General features: G+C 36.3%; 1 protein-coding gene across 3 annotated transcripts; it reads right to left on the reverse strand.

Moving 5' to 3' along the window:
- Positions 1 to 267: 267 nt before the first annotated feature.
- Positions 268 to 20,729, reverse strand: LOC110369895 (integrin beta-PS). Of its 3 annotated transcripts, none has more exons than XM_021325502.3 (17): positions 20,571 to 20,729; positions 9,943 to 10,280; positions 9,697 to 9,867; positions 9,383 to 9,611; positions 9,219 to 9,303; positions 8,848 to 9,018; positions 8,594 to 8,701; positions 7,994 to 8,146; positions 6,827 to 6,946; positions 6,416 to 6,583; positions 5,598 to 5,834; positions 5,152 to 5,326; positions 4,751 to 4,857; positions 4,293 to 4,431; positions 3,864 to 3,997; positions 2,347 to 2,499; positions 268 to 2,123 (listed from the first exon to the last, which is right to left on the reverse strand). In XM_021325502.3, exons 2-17 carry the CDS (start codon positions 10,241 to 10,243, stop codon positions 2,058 to 2,060), a joined length of 2,517 nt encoding a protein of 838 aa, XP_021181177.3. In that variant the 5' UTR covers positions 10,244 to 10,280; positions 20,571 to 20,729; the 3' UTR covers positions 268 to 2,057. The 3 variants fall into 3 exon arrangements, with proteins under 3 accessions (XP_021181177.3, XP_021181178.3, XP_021181179.3); XM_021325503.3 differs by lacking the exon at positions 20,571 to 20,729 and adding an exon at positions 16,589 to 16,931; XM_021325504.3 differs by lacking the exon at positions 2,347 to 2,499.
- Positions 20,730 to 21,009: the final 280 nt, after the last annotated feature.

Below are 21,009 nucleotides of genomic sequence, written 5' to 3' on the forward strand. Positions count from 1 at the left end.
CATAATTATAATATTAATTATCAATGTTTAATAGGTACTTAAAGAATCGCTTTTAAAAGCCGATCATTTGTTGTGTCAGCATTTGTTTTCTTTAGTTCGATTCCTTTTTGTCGTGTTTTAAAATGTGATGTGTAATAAGAGGACAAACTGGAGGATTTACAATAAAAAGGTACAACCCCATACATGGCAGACTCAGTCAGATATGAGACACCCCATCTGATAAAAGACAAATCAGGAAAAGTTCAGGAATGAAATGAAAAACAAAAGAATTGTGTTAATATTTATTAGCTACTATTAGAAGCCACAATTGCTTATAACCTTTTTTAAATTATAAAAACCTAAATATTTACAATGAAATCAAATGAAAATTAAACAAAAAAAAACTGAAGGCACCAATTTTGCCATTATTACAGAAACTGTCAATTTATAGGAATAGGGTCATAAAATCATGACTAACAAATAAATATAAAACATATTTTTTCCTGTTACCAGAAACGTCCATTACTAGCAGACACTTTACTATGTACGTAGATATTAGCGTCAGTATTGGCTTCACATACATTTTATAGCCCACATACTTTAATTGTATAAAATCAAAATATGTATAATTTAAACACTTAATTATTCAGCTCGTGAGATTTCATGATCAACAAACTTAAAATAATAATTAAAAATAAAATATAAAATGAAATAAAAGCTTGTAAAAATGACAAAACTTATTCTTATTTTAATTAAAACTTACAACACTAATTTTCATACATTTACGTTTCTACATATCGACTTTTTATATTTCAAATAAATAATATTTTTTTCTTTTACTCACTATAATATTAGTAATGGCACTAGTTATTATTCATGTTATAACAAGGCACAGAGGCGAATAAGGGAAGCTGCAGAAACGTCGTATAACGTCGTATCGGAGATTGATTGAGATTACCTCATCGAATCTGTACAAAAAGTACTTTATATTTTATTAGATTACATTGCGGTACATTGAGAATATAAGGCGTATCATTGTGATCATTTATCTCTGAATCAGAACATTTCTGAAACAACGTCTGAAATACTTGAGGTCACAAAACCCAAAAAGGTTTTAGACGCCTGGAACAATTTACTCTTATCTTTATTCTATGTTGACTGTACAATTTTTTTTGTAAAAGCAGACTAAAACAATACATATAATTTTCTTTCTGTCCGTCTCATTTTCAATTCATGGCAGTGTAATATTAGTTCATTATTTTTTTAACAATAACACAATATTCGACGGTGACGAGATTATGTACGTGAATTGCGTTTAAAATATTAATAGTATTATAGTTATACTTACGATTTAATAATCGAGTTATCAACATTGATCACCGGTTGACCGATAAATAAGTTCTTCTAAAAAATTTAAAATTTAGTTACAGTTCTGATATCCAAAGTCAACCTTTAGTCAATAATATAATGTCCAATTATGTCAGTTGTGTAAATTAGGATTACTACCGTCAATATATAATGTATAAAGCTCTAAACTACAACCTATCGTGCGTGGCGTGGTCGTCACGCGTGCGAGTCGTGCACAGCGACGTGTAGCACGCCGCCACACGATGCAAAGGACAAAGCTACACACAAACACATAAGTACATACGACATACACACTAAGTACAAAAAGCGTACATCCTGAGATTAAACAGACCTACCGATAATATATAAAATCAATTATTATATAAATATAAGGCATAAATACAGACTGATGCGTTTATAACTCTACGAAAATGTAGATAGATACATGATAATTTCAAAATATAATGTTGAAAGGCAATCAAGTAGACAGTTCATAAACATTTTAGCATTTTGTGCAGTTTCTTATGTAATCTTACTGTTTAATTAAATTCTATGAAAAAGGCACATTTTTAAGGCAACTTCCTAAAGTTTCCTAATGTTTTAATAAAAATTCTATAAAAACAAAATTTCATTGAATACTGACAACTTGATTACTTTATAAATGCGGCGTAGTTACAGTATATTTGAGACGACTATTTCACATAGTAGTTGACTATTGTTCCACAATATTACTATTTTCCAGCGTATGTGGGGTTCTTGAAGGTTGACGTCGCTTGCTTGTAGATGGGGTTCTCGCCCTAAGAAATAGAAAATACAGTATGAAAAACAGTTCAAACCAAAGTTTCAAAAATGAATTCCATATTCTTTGATGTTGGAATTACCAAAAGAATAGCACAAAGCTCGAAATGAACCAATTTTCATATAAATATGTATGTACCCATGATAAAATTTAAGAATTTTGCTTATTCTGTCCCAAAATTTTGCTCAACATGTCCCAAATGTCATGCAGATCCCCCTTACCGTGTCCCACTTGGCCATCATGCGTTCCTTCTCGAAGCGAGCGAACTCCCTGCGATCATGTATGGTGGTGGCCATCTTCCACAGCATCAGTAACGCGAGCCCCACCAACACGATGGCTGCTATCACACCGAGCACAATGCCCAGAATGGGTACCTAAGGACCAAAGAATTGTCATGCAAGTAAGGAATGTTTACCCAGGCCTGTATGACTGGAAGCGTTCTTTAAAATAATGTAACCTGCATGAGTGGCTTGGCAGACGTGAAACGATAAGCATATCCAGTCGAAAGGCGTATTGTATTTCCAATGAAGAAACTCGTGATTCATTTTCCATCTCGCCAAAAGTACTCAGGCGCAGTGCAATGTGTCTTACCCACAAAGCGCAACAACAGGGGTTCCAAATGATGTCCACTTCGAAACATTCAAAGTTTTGATAAGCTAAAGAAGATGTAGTAGCTACGTATTGTTGATACACGCTGCTAAACTATCTTCTTCATATGATTTTGTTTCCGCGGTGTTTACATATAAAACATAGCCTATGCCTGTAGTACAAGTTAGGGGTTACAAATTACTGTCATGTTCTCATAATTTCATGATTTTTAGACATAAAGATTATAAAAATAATAAAATAAATATGTATGTAAATAAATATATATGTAAATAAATAATAGTGAAATACATAGCGACGAAAAAGCAACGAGCTCGTGTGAATGAATCGATAATATGAGGGTCCGGAAGCCACATGCAACAATTGATGTTTCCGTTTTGATTTAGGCAGACCCAAGCCTAAATGTGTCACTATGAATTTGAAGTATTTGGCTGAAATGCCTAAGTAATGTCATTGTAGTCATCGAAAAGCCAATCATTATATGTAATTATTTTTTTCCTCAGTTTCATGATATCACTGTTTTCTTAGTTAACTATTGATAAAAGGTCACGTTTACCAAAGATTAAACAAGCGTTACTTAATTGGCCGCTTTTGTACATATCAATATGTAATACCTAAATGATTAAATAAATAAACAAGTATCAAATAGATAAATTTAAATATGTATTCATGACTTTTATACTGTAATGTATGATATAAGGTCACGTAACCTATGTTTATTTAAGAAATCGATTTACAGAGATTGTTAGCACTTATTGGGACTTCTAAAGCCACCACAAGTATCCTAAAAGAGAAACAGTAGCATTTCAGTGTCAAGCGCATCTTAGCAGTCAGCAGTTCCCAAACTGACTGCTGGGCATCAAACCATTTCATTATAATATGTACTTAAACAATGATTGAACAAAGATCACAGCAGGTTGAGCAAAGATGTCTTTCTACAATCGTAGTAAACCCTAGCAGAAACGAAAGAATGTATTCATGGTTATGACATTTCCCATCAAGTTATGACCAATGTTTTGAAATGTCCACCATTGTTTTCTTTTCTACTAGGGATTTACCATTGTACAAAGCCATTTTGTGTAATTCCGCGGAACGCAATACATGGAAACATACTCTAATAAATACTACATACCTTCTTAGGACATTCCCGTTCCTTCTGCGCTCTGATCACGAGCTGCTGGTTGTCATTGTAAGAGTAGACGTACACGAACAGACAGTCTTCTTCGTCGTAGAAACTGCACAAGTGCTCGTTTCGAGATTCGTTGGCTAGAAAAACAATAATGTAAAACTTTGTATAAAACAGTTTTTATGAAATTTGTGGTCTGCTGTAAAAATATGGAATTTTCTATGTAAAATATGATGACATAAAATGTCTAGAATCCTTATGTAAATTGATCATCAAACTTGCAAGTATTTTTATTTCTTTGTTACGGCCAATACTGGAAGCCAAGGCCAAGACTTTAAAGACGATTATAGAGTACTATTTATTCGGTTGTAGCTAGAAGTTCCTTCGATAAACGGGTGAAACCGTTGGCAGAAGCTGGTCTTCTATAAATCTCACCTTCGATTTTGCCTTCTTCAATGATGGGGAAGTATGCGCAAGTTCCACAGTCGTCCCTATCGGCGTTGTACAGGTCTCCGCGTTTGTGTACCTCGCACAGTACACAGTCTTTGAACTCTTGACAACGACCGGGACATGTCTGGAAATAATTGACAAACTCGTTGCAAAAAACTCATATTCAGTATTGCATCTTCATCTGCCTAGCTCTTTGCCAACTTTGTTGGGGTCAGGTTCCAGTCTAACCGGATTAAAATGAGATCCAGCTCATTACATGGAGTGATTGCCTATCTGAACACCTTACCACCAGTTACCCGGGCAAACTGACACCCTTTGACTAAACTGGTTGTCAGACTTTCTGGCTTCTGACTACCCGTATCGACCGTCAAAGACAGCTGCGGGCCACACCAATTTATCTTGCCTTCCTAAACTGAAATCATACAAATATGGATGGAACTTACAGGACACTTCTCACAGTATCTGCCGGAGTAATGACGATCGTCACCCACATCACACACACATTGACCGCAAACACATTTTCCGTGACCGCTGCATATTTCATTGTTTTCTGTAAAAAACATATTGATAAAACCTTTTGAATAATAAATTTATTTTATACCATTATTGACTCAGTATCAAAATACCTGAAAAATGCTGAAGTTTGCTTGCTTGAATGTAATCACAAGAATTGCAGGATTGATTTGAAAAATTGTTTCAGTGTTAGGAATCCATAAAAGTATTAAATCCATAAAAGTATTGAACCATATAATTTATGGATAGTTGGAGGCTCGACAGTGGACAGCAATTGGCTGATAGGACGATGATGATGAACCATAAATATCCCAGTAATCGTCATACATACCAGGCGAGCGGCACGGCGTCTGGTCCTTGAGGCACTGGCAGGCGGGGCCGGTGTAGTCGGGCGTGCAGCTGCACTTGCCGCACACGCACTCGCCGTGCTCGGGCCCGGAGCACAGCAGCCCCTTGTTCATGTCGCACGTGAAGTTGTCGCACTCGCAGAACGGACCGGATATCACCTGGTGGAAAGATTCTCTTAGAAATAAATAATTTCAACAGTTTAGTAACGGCGTAAAGGTAAGTGTCGAATCAACAAAAATATCAAAGAACTTTTTATTTTAGTTTGTTTGTTTACTATGTGCATACTATGTTTCTTCAAATAAAATTGCTTCATCAAAATTAGCTATTTGACGCCTATCATGCACAGTGTTGTTTTAAACATCTTTTATGCACAGTGATGTTTTGCTCGTCCATTTTAGCACTATTACAAGTATTTCACGAGAATTGTACCTTGAGCGGATCATCCATCTTATTACACTCGCAGACGCCGCAGATGCAGGTGCCGCGGTTGGAGCAGAGCGGGCCGGTGCTGGCGTTGGTGGGGCGGCAGCCGCGCTCCTGCTCGGCCGACACGCCGCCCGCCGCGGAGCATTCGCAGTTCTTGCCGAACCGCCCCGGGTGGCACACGCATACACCGCACGCTGAGACGCCTTCACCGCTGCATACTAATGGGCTGTCGTTGTACGCCTGTGAGGAAAAAATAATAATTAAACCCGGCTTTAAAACCACTTGTAAAACACTGGTACTCAGCTGCATCTGAGCTCAACATAGTTGGGAAAAGGCTCGGGAGATGATGATGCTTTAAAACTAACTTATATGTTGCTGGGTGGAATGGTGGAACTAACTACTGGTAAGCGAGAAAAACAGGAAAAGTATATGAAAGGACTTCTTATCATGAGGAATACAGCTTTAATTAATCATACTAGCTGTGAGGGGGTTTTAATGCATAACAGAATTGACATGGATAGTTACTCAGAAAGAATTCGCTATTATCAGTAGCAAATAATGGCTCTATTGGTACACAAGGATTATTTACAAGAGTAAATAGCATATCAGTTATTCCTGGAACATAAAGTGATATGTATCTCATAAAATCTTTTCTTGCGGGAGTGATTATATAAAAATAGATTTTGAAGACAAGACACACGATTCTCTCCTAAACATTTAACCATAAAATAATTTATTCTTATTAAATATGTCCTGCGCAGCTGTGAACTCGGCCTTGGACTATTATAATTCTAAGATTAGGTACTGAACTGTTAACTTACATGGTGATCCGGCAGTTCACAGGGGCAGCCGCAAACCATCTCCAGATCAACGGTGAGGCTGTCAGAGATACCGACGGGAGAGATCTCGAAAGTCTGCTTCCAGTTTTTGCGGTCTTTGGGACATTCTTTGAGCGTAATCTCAGCTGTGAATTCTACTACATCTCCCACCTAGAAAAAGGAAATATATTTGATGTTAGAAAGTTCAAAGGTTAAATAATATTACTGCTATAGTTAATACTACAGTGTTTTTTTAAATTAATCACCTTCGCTACTTGTTTTGTTACGTATTTTGGCACGTAGATACAACAGTATAATTATTTACAGTAAAACTGAAATCTACCTTAGTAAAAGTTCTGTCAAAGGTGACATAAATGTATAAAACACATTTTAAACAATAATAATCATGATTACCTTCAATCCGTCGCACTTGTTCGTCTGTATCGGATCTTTGCCAGTGAGACAGGATGAGTAATACACTATTTGCACGGCGTCGCTCGATGAGTCTTTCATTTCCACCGTTGATGTAATTTTCTGCAAATAATCATTATATAAACATCATTGTTTAATGACACCCAAGAAGACTGATTAAAAGGTTCAAAAACAAGATGATAACTTATTAAACTCTGAAATTGACGTTCAACAAAAACGGGTTTATCCCCAAACCAAATTCTTCTGATAATGTATTGGTTAAAAGTTATCTGATAATGGCAAGAATGGTAGTAATCAGAATTAAAATTTCCAATATTCCACTTAATGTAGGTAGGTAATATGAAACATATCGCTATGTTATAAATTGATATACGGAAAGCCAGACAATTAATATGGTAACTACACTATCAAACTCGGATTTCCTATAACAGTAGCTAATTGATGATTTTATATTTTTATTGAAGGATAATGATAGAAATAAGTTTATCGGGTTGTAAGTAGGTTTATTTATTTAGGGTAAATCCCTTACTTAAATATCATAAATCGAAACCCAGTTATTGACAACGTTGTTTGTATAGGTTTTCATTAACATTGGAAGGCATACATAGAGTATTTTATAGAACTTTTTATTATTAAAGGAGATTAAAGGAGAACTTTACCGAAACCAATGGGAAATTTTTGAAACTAGATATTTCTGCGGTTTCGACCACCCGAAGAAGTTACTACTCGCAAACGATATGATTACATATACTTAACCGTATGTTCTCTACCAACTGCATCATATACATAAACCATCCTCCTGAATCACACTACCTATTAGTAAAAACCACATTAAACCCATTGCCTTGTTCAAAAGATTTTAGCGTACAAAACAACAGTATCTATGTCGAAAGTTTATATGTATGGCGTATTCCTCTTTCACTCAAAAATTCATCATCTCCTGAGCCTTTTTCCAACTATGGTAGGGTCAGCAAATTTTTCTCAAAAACTACAGAATGGATTTCAATGAAACTTGGCAGCATAAAGCTTATATATATTAATAACATATTATAGGCTACTTTTTATCCGGGTGCGAGAATTAGTTCCTTCAGGAAGCGGATTAAACCGTTGGCAGAAGCTAATCTACAATAAAGGTACATTCATACTCACATTGTACTGTTCTCTAACAAGATCGACGATGTTGTCGGAATCATTGCTGAGCACGCCTGTACTGGAGCCCTCGATGTGCTTGCTCAGTTGTTCGTATACGCTGATCTGTTCCGCTGTTACTGCGAATATCACGTTGATGGCGTGCTTCTTTACCTATAAACGACGGTTTTATATGTGACGTATGTATGGGTGAAATTATGTAATGACGAAAAATGTGTACTAATTACGGCGATTACTTAAAGTTAATCTTGTGCCTCGAAAATAAGAGGAAATAATAGAACAAAATGATTAACATGATTGATTGAGAGAAAGCTGCTCCTAGTTAGCATAATAATTAAAATAAATTCATAGGTAAGCACCTTTTACTCATGTATAGGTACTTATGTTTGCTTGTGTAAACTCAACGATAGGACAAATGCAGTTTACGACTAATTCCAACTATTACACCAATTTAACCTTATTAAAATATTCCATTTACAAACAAAACTGCTGTTATAATTTTATTGACCTAGACTCGGTTTAATACGAATATGCAGGAAAATATAGTATTAAGGTGAAGGCAAAATGAATCATGTTTGAAGAAACTACGTGATCACGTACCTTATGATTAATTTGTGAGATGCTAGGGTAATCCTGTAGTGTCGAGTGTGTGTATGTATTGTCCTTCATGTGGCATTCGCCGTCATTAGGTTGGACGATACCGCCGAGCTGCAATCAGACCCACACTGTTATTTTAAAGTCATCAACTTCACACGTTATATAGTCGTTAATCTCATAGTAGAAACAGGTTTCTTGAACGAGCAAATGAAATCAAGCAAAGTTCGATAAATATGTATGTTATGTTCCTTCGTCACCTTTCCGTCTCCAGCATAATGGAATCCAGCATCAGTGGAGAAGACAAGAAGTCTTCTAGCTTGGTCTCTCCAGCCGATCTGTTGTTTGCACACAACGGCCTGCATGATGGCATCGAAACCTCCTTCAGGCGCGTCCAAGTTACCTGATACGTCAGCATTAGCTACCGCTTGCTAAAGTAAAAGAAATTACATTAAAAACCTATGCACAATGAGTAATAAAATAAATACATGAGCAATGTAGGTAACAGTAAAAGACCTTATAGGTTGCAAGTAAACTGCATAAGCAATCATGTCGTTACGTCACCGAGTGGTGTCAGACAGGTAAGCCTACGCCTTATAAGTGAACTAAAGCTATAATGATAACAACTCACCTCGAAGAAGTTTGTATCTGTGCTGAGAGACATCTGATTCTGGTATCCATAAGGCGCTGCACAACCATCGCAAGGCGAAATCAAACTGAAATAAATAATAACTTTTAGCTATCGACCTCTGTCATAAGTCTCATCTCTATGTCATTGAGTGTATTTTCACTTACTTCTTAGGTACAGTAGACACATAAGGCATGACTAGTTTGTCTACAAAAGAGCCGAAACCTATTCTGAACTGGGAAGTCATGTTCCTCATGGTGGCTGAGAGCAGACTGCCCAACGTACTCAGCTTCTCTTTGTCGTTCTTCATAGATCTACTCAGGTCCATAAGATAGTACAAGTCTACTGGATAATCTTGCGCTCGGGAGTAAGCGAATGTCAGCTTTTGCATTTGATCTAGTGAAAAAAAATATTTTAGAGTGTGAATATTAGGCATTCGAGTCACATTTTCTGGATATTCTTCTATAGTTTATATACATACTCATTCTTAAGTTGAGATTAACTCTCTGAGGCCTCATCTGTACCAGGCTCTCGCCACCAGCGCCAGCCGCTCCGGCAGCGGCGGCCGACGAACCTGACGCTGAGAAACTGCTACCCTTCGAGCTATAGGATTCTTCGTATGAGCCTCCTACCATACCCGCTCTGGACGTAGCTGAAAAACGTATCATGTATAGAGAAATATACTTTCTGTGGGAAAGTTCGTATTCGCACTTGTAATTTTTGTTACCTCTGCTTAGTTCCAAATTGTATCTAGGGTCGATAGTGCGTTGGTTGTCTGGATTGAAAATGAAAGCTTCATTGCATCCAGCGGTGCCGCCCCTCTCCATGGCAGGGTTGAAGCACCTCGGGCCGTTGAACTCTGCCGCGAAGCACCACGCGCAGCTGGGCGTGCGGATGCAGTCACTGCACGTGGTCTTGCTGTAGCAGGGGTTCTGTGCCAGAAGCTGCTCAGCGCGCTGGCCGCAGCACAACGCAGCCAGGCTCACCCACACACATAGTCGTAGAATAATCGATCGTTGTGTGTACATTTTGTTTATATCTACAGATTCGTTTTCAGATCAAATTCTGTAACAAACACAAGAACGAAAAATGAAAATTTGTGAATTGCAATAAAACAAAACTTTATTTATCTCAATTGGTCATACATTGCGATTACAGATATAAATGTTTTGTCCTGATATAAATGTTTCAGTGTGCTGGTTATGTTACTAACTTTCTACTTGCTTGACCTAGTTAAAAAGGCCAAAACGTCAGGAAAACTTATTTTAATAAAAAACGTAACACTTTTATTACGTTTTGAAATTTACTTGAAGCCTGGAATTATGTAAACTCGTGCACGCCGCATGTAAAATGCATTATCGCAATGTATAATGCCTCTTGCTTTAAAATGTAATAAGAACCTAACTAATCGAGGAATGTCTACAGACAAACTATATATTAACCTAAGAAGCTATTTGATAAACCTATGTCTTCTGCCGTACATATGCTAAATTAAATATTTCCTTCAAACTTACGAGAAATAACATTTGTGTGGGTGTGTCTATCAAACATTAGATAGATACTTTACATCATTAAGGTTCTATTCACAAAACGTGTTTGTTAATTAATGACAAACGTCTTATTACATTGCTATACCTGCACACACGTACAGACTCATGGCTAGCTTATACTGTCTAAATTACGTTAACTTTCCTGTTTACTGAATAAATGACTATTACATCGTGGACACAGCGCGTGGGCTCCTATCGTTACATGTCCAAGGTCTTGCATACGACTAGGTCAATGAGACGATGTTTTCTTAGAACAAAACAGTATTAGTAGAACAAAATGCTGTGAAGTATAAATAACGATTGTTTAAATCCAATGACGAGGATTCCTGACCGCACTATTAGTCGTAAAGTATGAATGATTGTACGACGCCGTCATCGGCTCTCAGGTAGTAAATAGCGTTGAGTAAACGTTATGATACGATTGGGACATATGGCAATCTGTGGGCGGCCGCAGCCAGTGAGAAAGGGCGCCGCCCACGCATAACTCGTATCCAGTCCGCCTCGTCTATTTTATGCCATGTTACGAGTTTATCCACATTAAGTGTCTAAACACACTATGCCGAACGTACGCGACCGAAGTTCCGCGGCTGATTTTACGTTCCAACGTAATCGCTTGATATGACACACCATAAGTGCCGAACTTACGCGGCGGAAGTTCAGTTGCGCAATTTTGTGTTCGACTTCGGTCGCGTATAATGTGTGTTCTACAGAATACGTTGCCGCAGAATTTCCGCTGAACTTACGCCCGACTGAAGTTCGGCTGTACGCTATAACGCAACGTAATTTCGGCATAATGAGTCGCCAGTAATTCAAATAGCATTGCAGGCGTAATCATGCCGAACTTCCGTCGCGTATTCTCGGCATAGTGTGTTTAGACACTATAACATAAAATGTTTAGAAATAGGTGTGATCCGGAAAAAATACTAATCATTATGAATGAACTCAGAAATGACCACCACCTGTTCTTTATGTTTTTTTTTATTATTTCAAACGTGAAACGTTTTAATTCACAATTTCTACTAGGTACGATATTTTTTGACACAGCCGAAAATGTTTAACAGTCATAGTAATTTCTCACCTTATTTTGTACACTAATGAAACGCCTATTTCTTAGACTTAGAACGACGAAAATTATTAACTCTTTTGGGATTTAGCAACGATTTATCGCGCACAGTCCCGTAAATACAGACAGAATAATGGAATTTTGCTATGCGAACCTTTAAAAATGGAGCGAAAACAATTCCAAAATATTTTCTAAATTAAGGTATTGTTACTATCACAATCAAAACATGGGTACAATCATAGTAACGTCATTCTGACACGACGAACTCTAAATAAGGCAATGCGTTCGGTGTCGTGCTCCATAACTTAACATAAAGACCGAGTCATAAACGCTTATCTCATGCTAATTATGAACGAGTCAAATAAATGAACCAGATAGTTGCGTGACACTCGTACTAACTGGGCTTCAGAGAACTATTAACTTTACAATAAACATTGTTAGAATATCTTTCCGGTAATGTTGTAGTAATTGACATTACTTAACGATGTTTACGTATTAGCCATGCTTTGCAAGTCTTCGTTCAAATGTTTTTACGAGAATTCTTTGGTACAGTTCTGCAATCAGACTATCAGCTCAACCGTATCGACCTTCAGACATGTGTCAAGTTAACGGACTTTTTACCCGGCTGCCAAGTGTTGTTCTTGTATATTAAAAAAAAACTATTAAATAGCTGAAATATGGAGTTATGCCCGATTCGTCATTTTAGTGATTTGGCATCCATAAAAAACGTGTCCCAGTTGGTCATTCAATAAAATATTTTATTTTGCTTAGTCCCAATTGGTCATCCGTACTTTATTTTGTAAAAAGTACTGTCAACAAGATAAGCTTTACAATATTGTAATATGTTTTTTTTTATTTATTTTGTTTTTTTTTCCGAATATGGCAAGACGCTATTAATGAAATCGCGATTTCAACGGCGTCACACACCGCACGGCCAAAACCAAAATACCAGGATCGCATAAATCAGATGAGTAATATACCAATCAACGAGTGTCCATGGAACTGCCCACCGCACGGTGGGGCATTTATTCAAATTAGGTGGCCAAAATTGTTTATTTTGCTTTATGTATTCTAAATAGTTTATTATTATTTTATATCAATTATAAAAGCTTTTGGTGAACACATATTCAAGTAAAACACAATTGTTGATGAGAAAATTACGGTTTATTGAAAAAAAAAATACAACTTTTTATTTTTCAATTAAGAGTCTCGCGTCTCTTCCAGATTTTTCATCTATTCGCATTTTAATCTATTTCATCATCAGTCTCTTCTGCGGCCGTTTCCTCATCCGAGGAATTCTCTTCACCCGTGTGGGCCTCAGCAGGCATAAGCATTTGTATTGCTTCTTCGCTATGTGGCGTAGACCTCTTTTTAGGTTTTGGTCTGATGCTAGATATCAAGGGATCTGAGCTGAGCAATAATCTGTTCATTACATCTAAATTGCATTGCTGTCTAGAAAATTTTCTAGCGTAATTTTGTCGGTACAGTCGAATATGCTTGTTACGCGCCTCTGCTGCTTCTTCTGACAGTAAACCAATAGGCAAAAGTGCATTTTCCATGACAGTTGCGCCATGAATTAGTATTTTATGCATTGTGGGAGTCATCGGATGCCAGGGATATAAATCTATGTACATCTTCGCAGTCTCATACCCATATAGAGCAAACTTTTTTAAATCAACTTTATGGGAGCTGGATATGACTTCCAAAATCACTTTCAGGCGTTTTATTAAATTTAAATCCACACCGGTGATTTCAGCAGCAATTTCTGGATTGGCAAAAAATCTTCTACTAGTATTTCCATCATTGGTATTGCCAAAACCAGCTTTCGGCACATCAACTAGTAGACCCATTTGCTCTCTAAATTTTGTTTGTATTTCTACCTTTTTCTGTTTAACAATACCTTTGTCATTTTCAGATCTTAACTGCCATTTTTGTACAGGAATCTTGTATGCCAAGTGAAGTATGGTTTCGAAAAACCGAATCCTAGCATGCAACACAGATAGGCCAAATTGTATTGCGTCAATATCGACAGTTTTCTTGATGTTGAGGTCATTAAATTCTTTTGATGTCGCACCACAGATGTAGCATCTCATGGTTGAAATCGTCGAAGTTGCAGCGTTACACACTTTTGCATCAACCATAGTCAGAGTCATAACGTGTTTTATACTTAAGAAAATTTCGCTCATTACGAATTCACTGGGTTTCAAAGCATTTATAGCCTCTTCGACATTTGCGATTTCAAGCTTAGTGATATCCACTGTTTCTTTGATAAATTGGATCCTTATTGGTCGACAGAATCGTGGTGAAGAAGGAGTTGGATTTTGCCAAACCACTTTTTTGTTTGACCTGCATACTAACTGTAGCGGAACAAAGCAGCTTTGGAAAATGTTACTGTCACTTGCGTCCAAATCTTGCATTTTTTGTTTGAATTGTGATTGTTGAGACCCGTCACATCCCCATTTTGAAATAAGGGTCAACGATTGACGCTCTTCTGGACTTAAGTGTTTTAAAACGTCCTCTAAATATGTTGCCAAGCGTTTAGCTGTATGGTCCATTAGATCCTGCAGGTTAATTTCAGCACATGTTTCAGTTATCCGATAGGCATCTTTCGCCGGATAACAAGTCTGTTTAGCTTGCTGTAACAATTTGTAGCTCGGATAAAACTTCTTGTTGCTATTTCTTATTATTTCATATTGTCGCCGTGAAAGATCAGCTTCCACAAACATTGAAAGGACGGTTGTTGGATCTTGTTGTGATGGTTTTTCACACTGCTTGGTTATTTTGTATGCTTTTTGATATGCTTGAGCTGTTTGTGGAGAGTTGGTAATGTCTTTTAGAATATTGGATGCAATTCTCTCTCCCGAACTTTGAAGGCATGTCTGAGCAGCATGTATTAACAATTCTTTATCAACAGCACTGCGTACTTCCTGTGTTTTTCTGCGTTTACTCCTTTCACTTGATTCCAAAAATGACTTTGTTGGTCGACCAGAAGAACGCCCTTTAACTCTCTGTATTTCGAATGTTCCTTGTAACCACTTAACATTCTTTTGAAGGAAAAGCTGTGATTTTTTATGAGCTTCCATCCACTTTTTCTTAAATTGAGACTTCAAATAGGATAATTTATGCTTTACTTCCTTCTTTTCTTCCTCACAATACTCATCTTGTGATAAAACAAATCTCTCGAGATAATTCAACTTTTCGTCAAAACTATGCAAGTTTTGTTCCTGCATTTTGTTAAAAAGGTATCTACGCGTTACTACTCGCATCCCTGAAGTACCCCCAGCTTCTGGAACAAAAGGAGAACTCACTTAAACAAAAATTATAATAAATTGCAAATTCGATGAATTTGTACTATATCATTCATTGATGTTGCACCCTTTGTTTTCACGGGAGATCACGGCTAAAGTTATCGTTTTCAATTAGCTTAAATACCCTTTTTTATACTACAATTGACAAAACCGATGGGACAGACCCTGAAGTACAACAAAAACGTTTTAACTACAAAAAATAGGAATTTAATACAACAAACACTAGCATGTTTTTGTAATCTGCCTGTGCGCAATATTTTCTTTTACCCTTGGCTTAAAACCTATTAATATGTATGAACTCTTACCCGTTATACTTGAATCCATCACAATTTTCTTCACAACACACTCCAAAATAAAAATATTCACTTTTAAAATAACAGTTTTGCACGAAATGTCTAAAAGCAATACGAACACTTAGAGCGACGATCAAGTTTAGACTGGCACACCTTGGCGCGCGCTCCGAGTGGGGAAGCGGGTTGGGTCGCCCATTGTTCTACGGTTATTTATCAGTCGCAGGTAGTCGTTTTTTTTTACCTGAGACAAATTTTATGAATTGTATTTTTGGCCGCCTAATTGGTTGAATTGCCCGTCCGTGCACCGTGTACTAGGACCGCATAACTTACAGGAGTATAGCAGTCAAGACTGTCAGGATTTTAAGTTTTTTTCCTAATTTACAAATAACTTTTTACAATAACTTAATAATAAATATATATACAACATACAACTAACTTATGACCTAATATATACACTTACTATAAATAAAAATATTTAAAAAATTGCATCAAAAAACTTTTCCTAATTGTAGATAAATATACCAATTTACACCATCATTCATCATTTTTATGTATACAATCTCTTTGCTAGTTATGGGCCCCTGGTACTTTTGTTACCGGCACAAAAAGTATCGAGTCACATTTTCGGGTTTATAAAATGCCCATGTTGTCTTCACCTGTGTTTTAATGTAAGTTTTATTATATTTATATGAGAGCTATACCTTTACCTACATCGAAGTTTTTCATTTAAAATTTCTTCTAACACTTTTATTTCTGACGGTACTCTGATACGTGAAATTTTATGCGGGTGACGAATCGGAACTCAAAATTTAAATATTAAATTATTTATTTTGCTCGAATGACCGATTGGGACTTGGTGTATGGAAAAAATAGTTGGTGACCAATCGGTACTAATGACAAATTGGGAATAACTCGAAATATGTAGGTGTATCAACAAAAAAATGGCATACCTATTCTCTATTATTTCAAAGATATAAAATAGCCTACTTTATTTTACCTTTAAAATATTTTTCAATTTTTCTTTTCTTATTTGTTTCTTTCACATATAAAATTACACATTTACCTTAAACTAGGCACACAATTAGACCTCTAGGGTCTGTCTTACACCTTCAAAGATACGAGTTTAAGTAAACGACATAGAAACATTATTTGCACTTACGCGTTTATAACGACAACTTGATAAGTCACTTATCACAGGAATAAGTTCACATAACAATCCATCACAATTGTGTTCTATTCACATTTATTTTAAGAGTACTGTGCAGTACTCATTTAGCAATCATAACTTTTTTACTTCTTTGTGATTTACACGGCTTAACAAATAGCGCTATCACTCAAATAATTTCCTAAGAAGTAAAAATATTCACTATGAATTTTTTAAGATAAATAAAACTTAAAAATAATAACTAGTTACTGTAATTTCATCAATTATATTTTGTAATATTGTTTAAAACACAGCGCGGCGTCCGATGTGCGCGCGCGCCGGATACACGCGTGACTAATTGTACAGAAAATAACTTCGTCAGCGGGTGATACAGCGAGCGCCGTCACAGTTTCTTCTCGGAATCAATATTCAATACACTCATCAAAACATTACAATCACTGCGACAGGCCTGCAGGAATTGCTTTGCATTAGCTCTTAGCATAAATAGGTCAAAGGCGTTTGAATTTATCCTTATGAGTGCAAATTATTCGGAGTGTAAAACTTTTGGGATATGGTTACTAATTTAATAATATCCTACTTGGAACGGGGCCATCAGGTAGTTTAAGAACAGAATGGATTCATTACACTCGAGGGAGTTCCCCAGGGCTCAATATTAGTTCCATGTTGAAAGCTCGCTAGTGGGCGCGGACAGAAAACAGTAAAATGCAGTAAAACTTGAGGTTCACGTTCGTTTATAATTAGTACGTCGCTTGTGCAATGTGTACCGACATAGAGCAATGTTTCTGCCTTACTATATTAGCTTCAAAGTCGGCGATAAATAACACTTGTTGTCGACATAAATTAGTTACGATACACTTATGAACACGATTGCTGAAGTTAGGAAGAGTTGGAAAAATAAAGACTAGGTATTTACTTGCTTGCACTTGGGTAATGCTTTATTATATTAAAAAAAATCTATGAAACTCTTGGTCCATCCATTTCTTGACGAGCTTTGTAATAGGTCTCAGAAGGGAGTATTTATGTAAAGTGTATATGTTATAATATAGCGAAAAATAATGCGTTAAATTGCAATCAGATATTACGGTTCACAATAATTCGACAGTTTACAATCTCTCGAGATAGATTGTAATCTAACGATGTTTGTAATCTTACGGTGACATATATAACTATAATGTTGTTTGATAAGAATTTTAAAAGTGACCTCCAAGTTTAAGACAAACCGGTGTTTCTGTAGGTCGAGTAAATTACGTCATTAGCACGTTCGGCAACAGAGCGATGATTCAAGTTGTGATATCGTAAGCATTCCTTCGCTTACACTACAGTCGCTTCTGATGACCATACGAACATTTAAATTATAATAGCCGATAGCCCATTAGTTGGTCACAATTGTGTCTGAGTAAGCCGAATACAATGAACGATGAACCAACCCATAAAGACCGGAAACGAGCTTTTCTATCTGTTGTTTAAGACGTTTCCGATAACAAGTTGTGATTTACCTATAAATAAATACAGACTTCCGTACTTTAAAAGCAAGCTATCAGTTACGTCATCGAGTCATCAAAGTATAGTGTCATTGCGAATTACGAAGGTCGATGATATTATGATGCGGTTTCTTAGATAATTGATTAGTTACCTGGTATAACTGACCGTCTACCTATAAGGCTGTATAGAGCCTTCAGCGAGTTTCCTTATATCGACGCTAACGGTTAAGGGGTGTAGCAGACGGGTCATTGACCGCTCCTGCTCACTTTGGCGGGCGCCGCGCCCGCTATTACCCCACGACATGCACGCCATGTATGGAAGAGAATCCCCAATTAAAATGTAACATGTTTTCACTGCAGTTTTAAAACTTTTGCTAGGTAGGTATGTTAGAATGACATATCTTATCCTTTTTTGTCATTACTCAGTAATACTAATGCATGAGTAATTAATACTGAGTTTCCTTGAATTTGTAAAACCTATTGAACATTAAGGCTCATTTACACAATGCGAGCTGCTGACTGGCCAGTAGACAGCTACTCGGTTTGTCTACTCGTACGCCAGTAGCTCGGCTTGTCTTTGCTATCTACACGACACCTAGCTACTGCTCAGTACGAGTCGTGTCGCGATGTCGAGTGAACATATAAAAAAACAAGGGTTTCACTCACAACTGCCCTGCTGGCACTGGCGACTAGGTTACTGTCGAACGCGTCCAAACGATGCGAGCGACTCACGAGTCGCTGTCATGTGCGAGTTGCTGCCGGGCGAGCAGGCGAGTGAAAACAAAAAATGTTGAAGTTACTCGGATGCGAGCTACTGTCCAACTCGCACTTGCGAGTTACTCGTAAGTGACGTCCAAACAGTGCGAGTTATTGCAGTGCAGCTACTCGGCAGGCTGACTCGCATGCTAACTCGTACTGTGTAAACCAGCCATTAGAATTGACCAATTGAACACTGGAAACCAATTAGTCAATAAAATCCTGTAGTTCTGAAAGCAACACTGTACATTGTTATCTGTATATTATTTATTTAGGATTATATTTTATTGTACATAAAAAAGCCATAATTAAAAATAATAACCAAATTACAAAAAAAGCAGGAGTAAAGCACCTGTTTTATTAATTTCCCACTCTTTGTATCATATAATAGATATACATAATTTCCAAATCAGAAGTAATTAAGGAAAAAAGCTTAACCTATCCTACACACCTTTTCCAATCATCAGTATACTTAAACCTATTGAGTGAGTTAATTGATTCCTGACATTATTGAATCACCATAACAACACTTTTTTATAAGAGCTAAATGATAACTTTTACTCAAACATCGACTCGTTACATAAATCCCTTTAGAAAATAATTAAAATATTGTTACTGAAACTGTTTTCAGATTTGGCTTCAGGATCATATTATCAGTATCATTTATATTTATTTTTTATATTTTCAGTATCATTAGGTCAGATAGGCAGTCGCTTCTTGTAAAGCACTGGTACTCAGCTGAATCCGGTTAGAATGGAAGCCGACCGCAACATAGTTTGGGAAAAAGGCTCGGAGGATGATGATTAGAAATACAAAATTATGTCAAAAGTGTAATGTAACCTAGGGAACGGTAGTGCCCCCGTCAAGACAAGGATGCAAAGCGTAAAGGCACTGCCTACCTTTTATCAAAGCACATCATCATTTTTAGAACTTTCTTAACTTGGGAACTATGTACCTATACCAGATAAACATAATTTTTGGAATCATGTCAGTAGCAAATTTTATAAACCTATAGTTTCAATGGCTTAGCTCTTATACTTAAGATTTTATTGATACCTAAAATACTCAAATTTTGACACTAATATGTTATAGGTACTCCAAGCATTTATGCACTCAGAACATACCAGGCAGCTCATCGCACTAGCTTCTGCTTAACGTTACATATTGACTTCATGACACTATGCCCTGAAACATGGTACATTACATCTTGTAACATCAGTCAGTAATCAGCTAGGAATCATATCAATAATTTAAAATTCCTGTCTTTATAATAATATACTGATTATTATACTTCTTGAATTTTATTATGACAAGTAGGTAATGTGTTCATGTTTTATTTATAAATTATTATCTCACTCACATGTTTGTTTGCCTACTTGGTATTTTATCTTAAATATTGGTCAGTGTCATGTCAAGGGGTAGATAGTTTTGGGGAAAAAATATTTGTTTATCTTTTAACTCTTTGTGCTTCAAAGTAAACAACTGTCCAAGTTGAGGTTGAAAGTTATTGTCTTAAATGCTGTAACTTTATGGGCCACTTATGGACGAATGTGAATGAAAAACGTAGTAACATAATCTTGGAAAGTATTACCTTCTAGATTTTTAACATTATTAGGAGTTAGGGCGAAATAATTTATAATTAGGTCGCTCGTGGGCTGAACACTCAGCTGAAGTTTAAGTTTTAGATCAATACAGAAATCTAGTACTAAGGTTAATTAATTATACTACGTGAAACTCACCCTCACTATTCCACCAAAATCACTGTTTTGAAAGGATCAAACACATTTTAATTCATTTTTAAAAACAAGTAAACTAATCCAAGTTCACAAAATGTACTAAATTTATGAACTAATGAATGAAATGAATACCAATCATTCATCTATTACTCATCATTCATTCTATAGTCGCGAAATCATTCTTTCAAAATATTTTTCTTGAAGTTCTGAAACCATATTACCACGAACTCTTCTTTATTTTTTGTCAATATTTTTGTTTTTATATATGGAAAATATAGATGATAACTGTAAAAAAAATGAAATCCTAGATATATTGTAGATGCAAATGAGTTACATTTGAACATATGCACGTATAAAATGAATCCTTGAAGTTGTACGAGTTTTAAAAATGAACAAATCATATGTTATGAACGCAATGTGGTTACAAATCGATTTTGTTCAT

This window comes from Helicoverpa armigera, chromosome 9 (genome assembly GCF_030705265.1).
Source record: "Helicoverpa armigera isolate CAAS_96S chromosome 9, ASM3070526v1, whole genome shotgun sequence".
NCBI lineage: Eukaryota > Metazoa > Arthropoda > Insecta > Lepidoptera > Noctuidae > Helicoverpa > Helicoverpa armigera.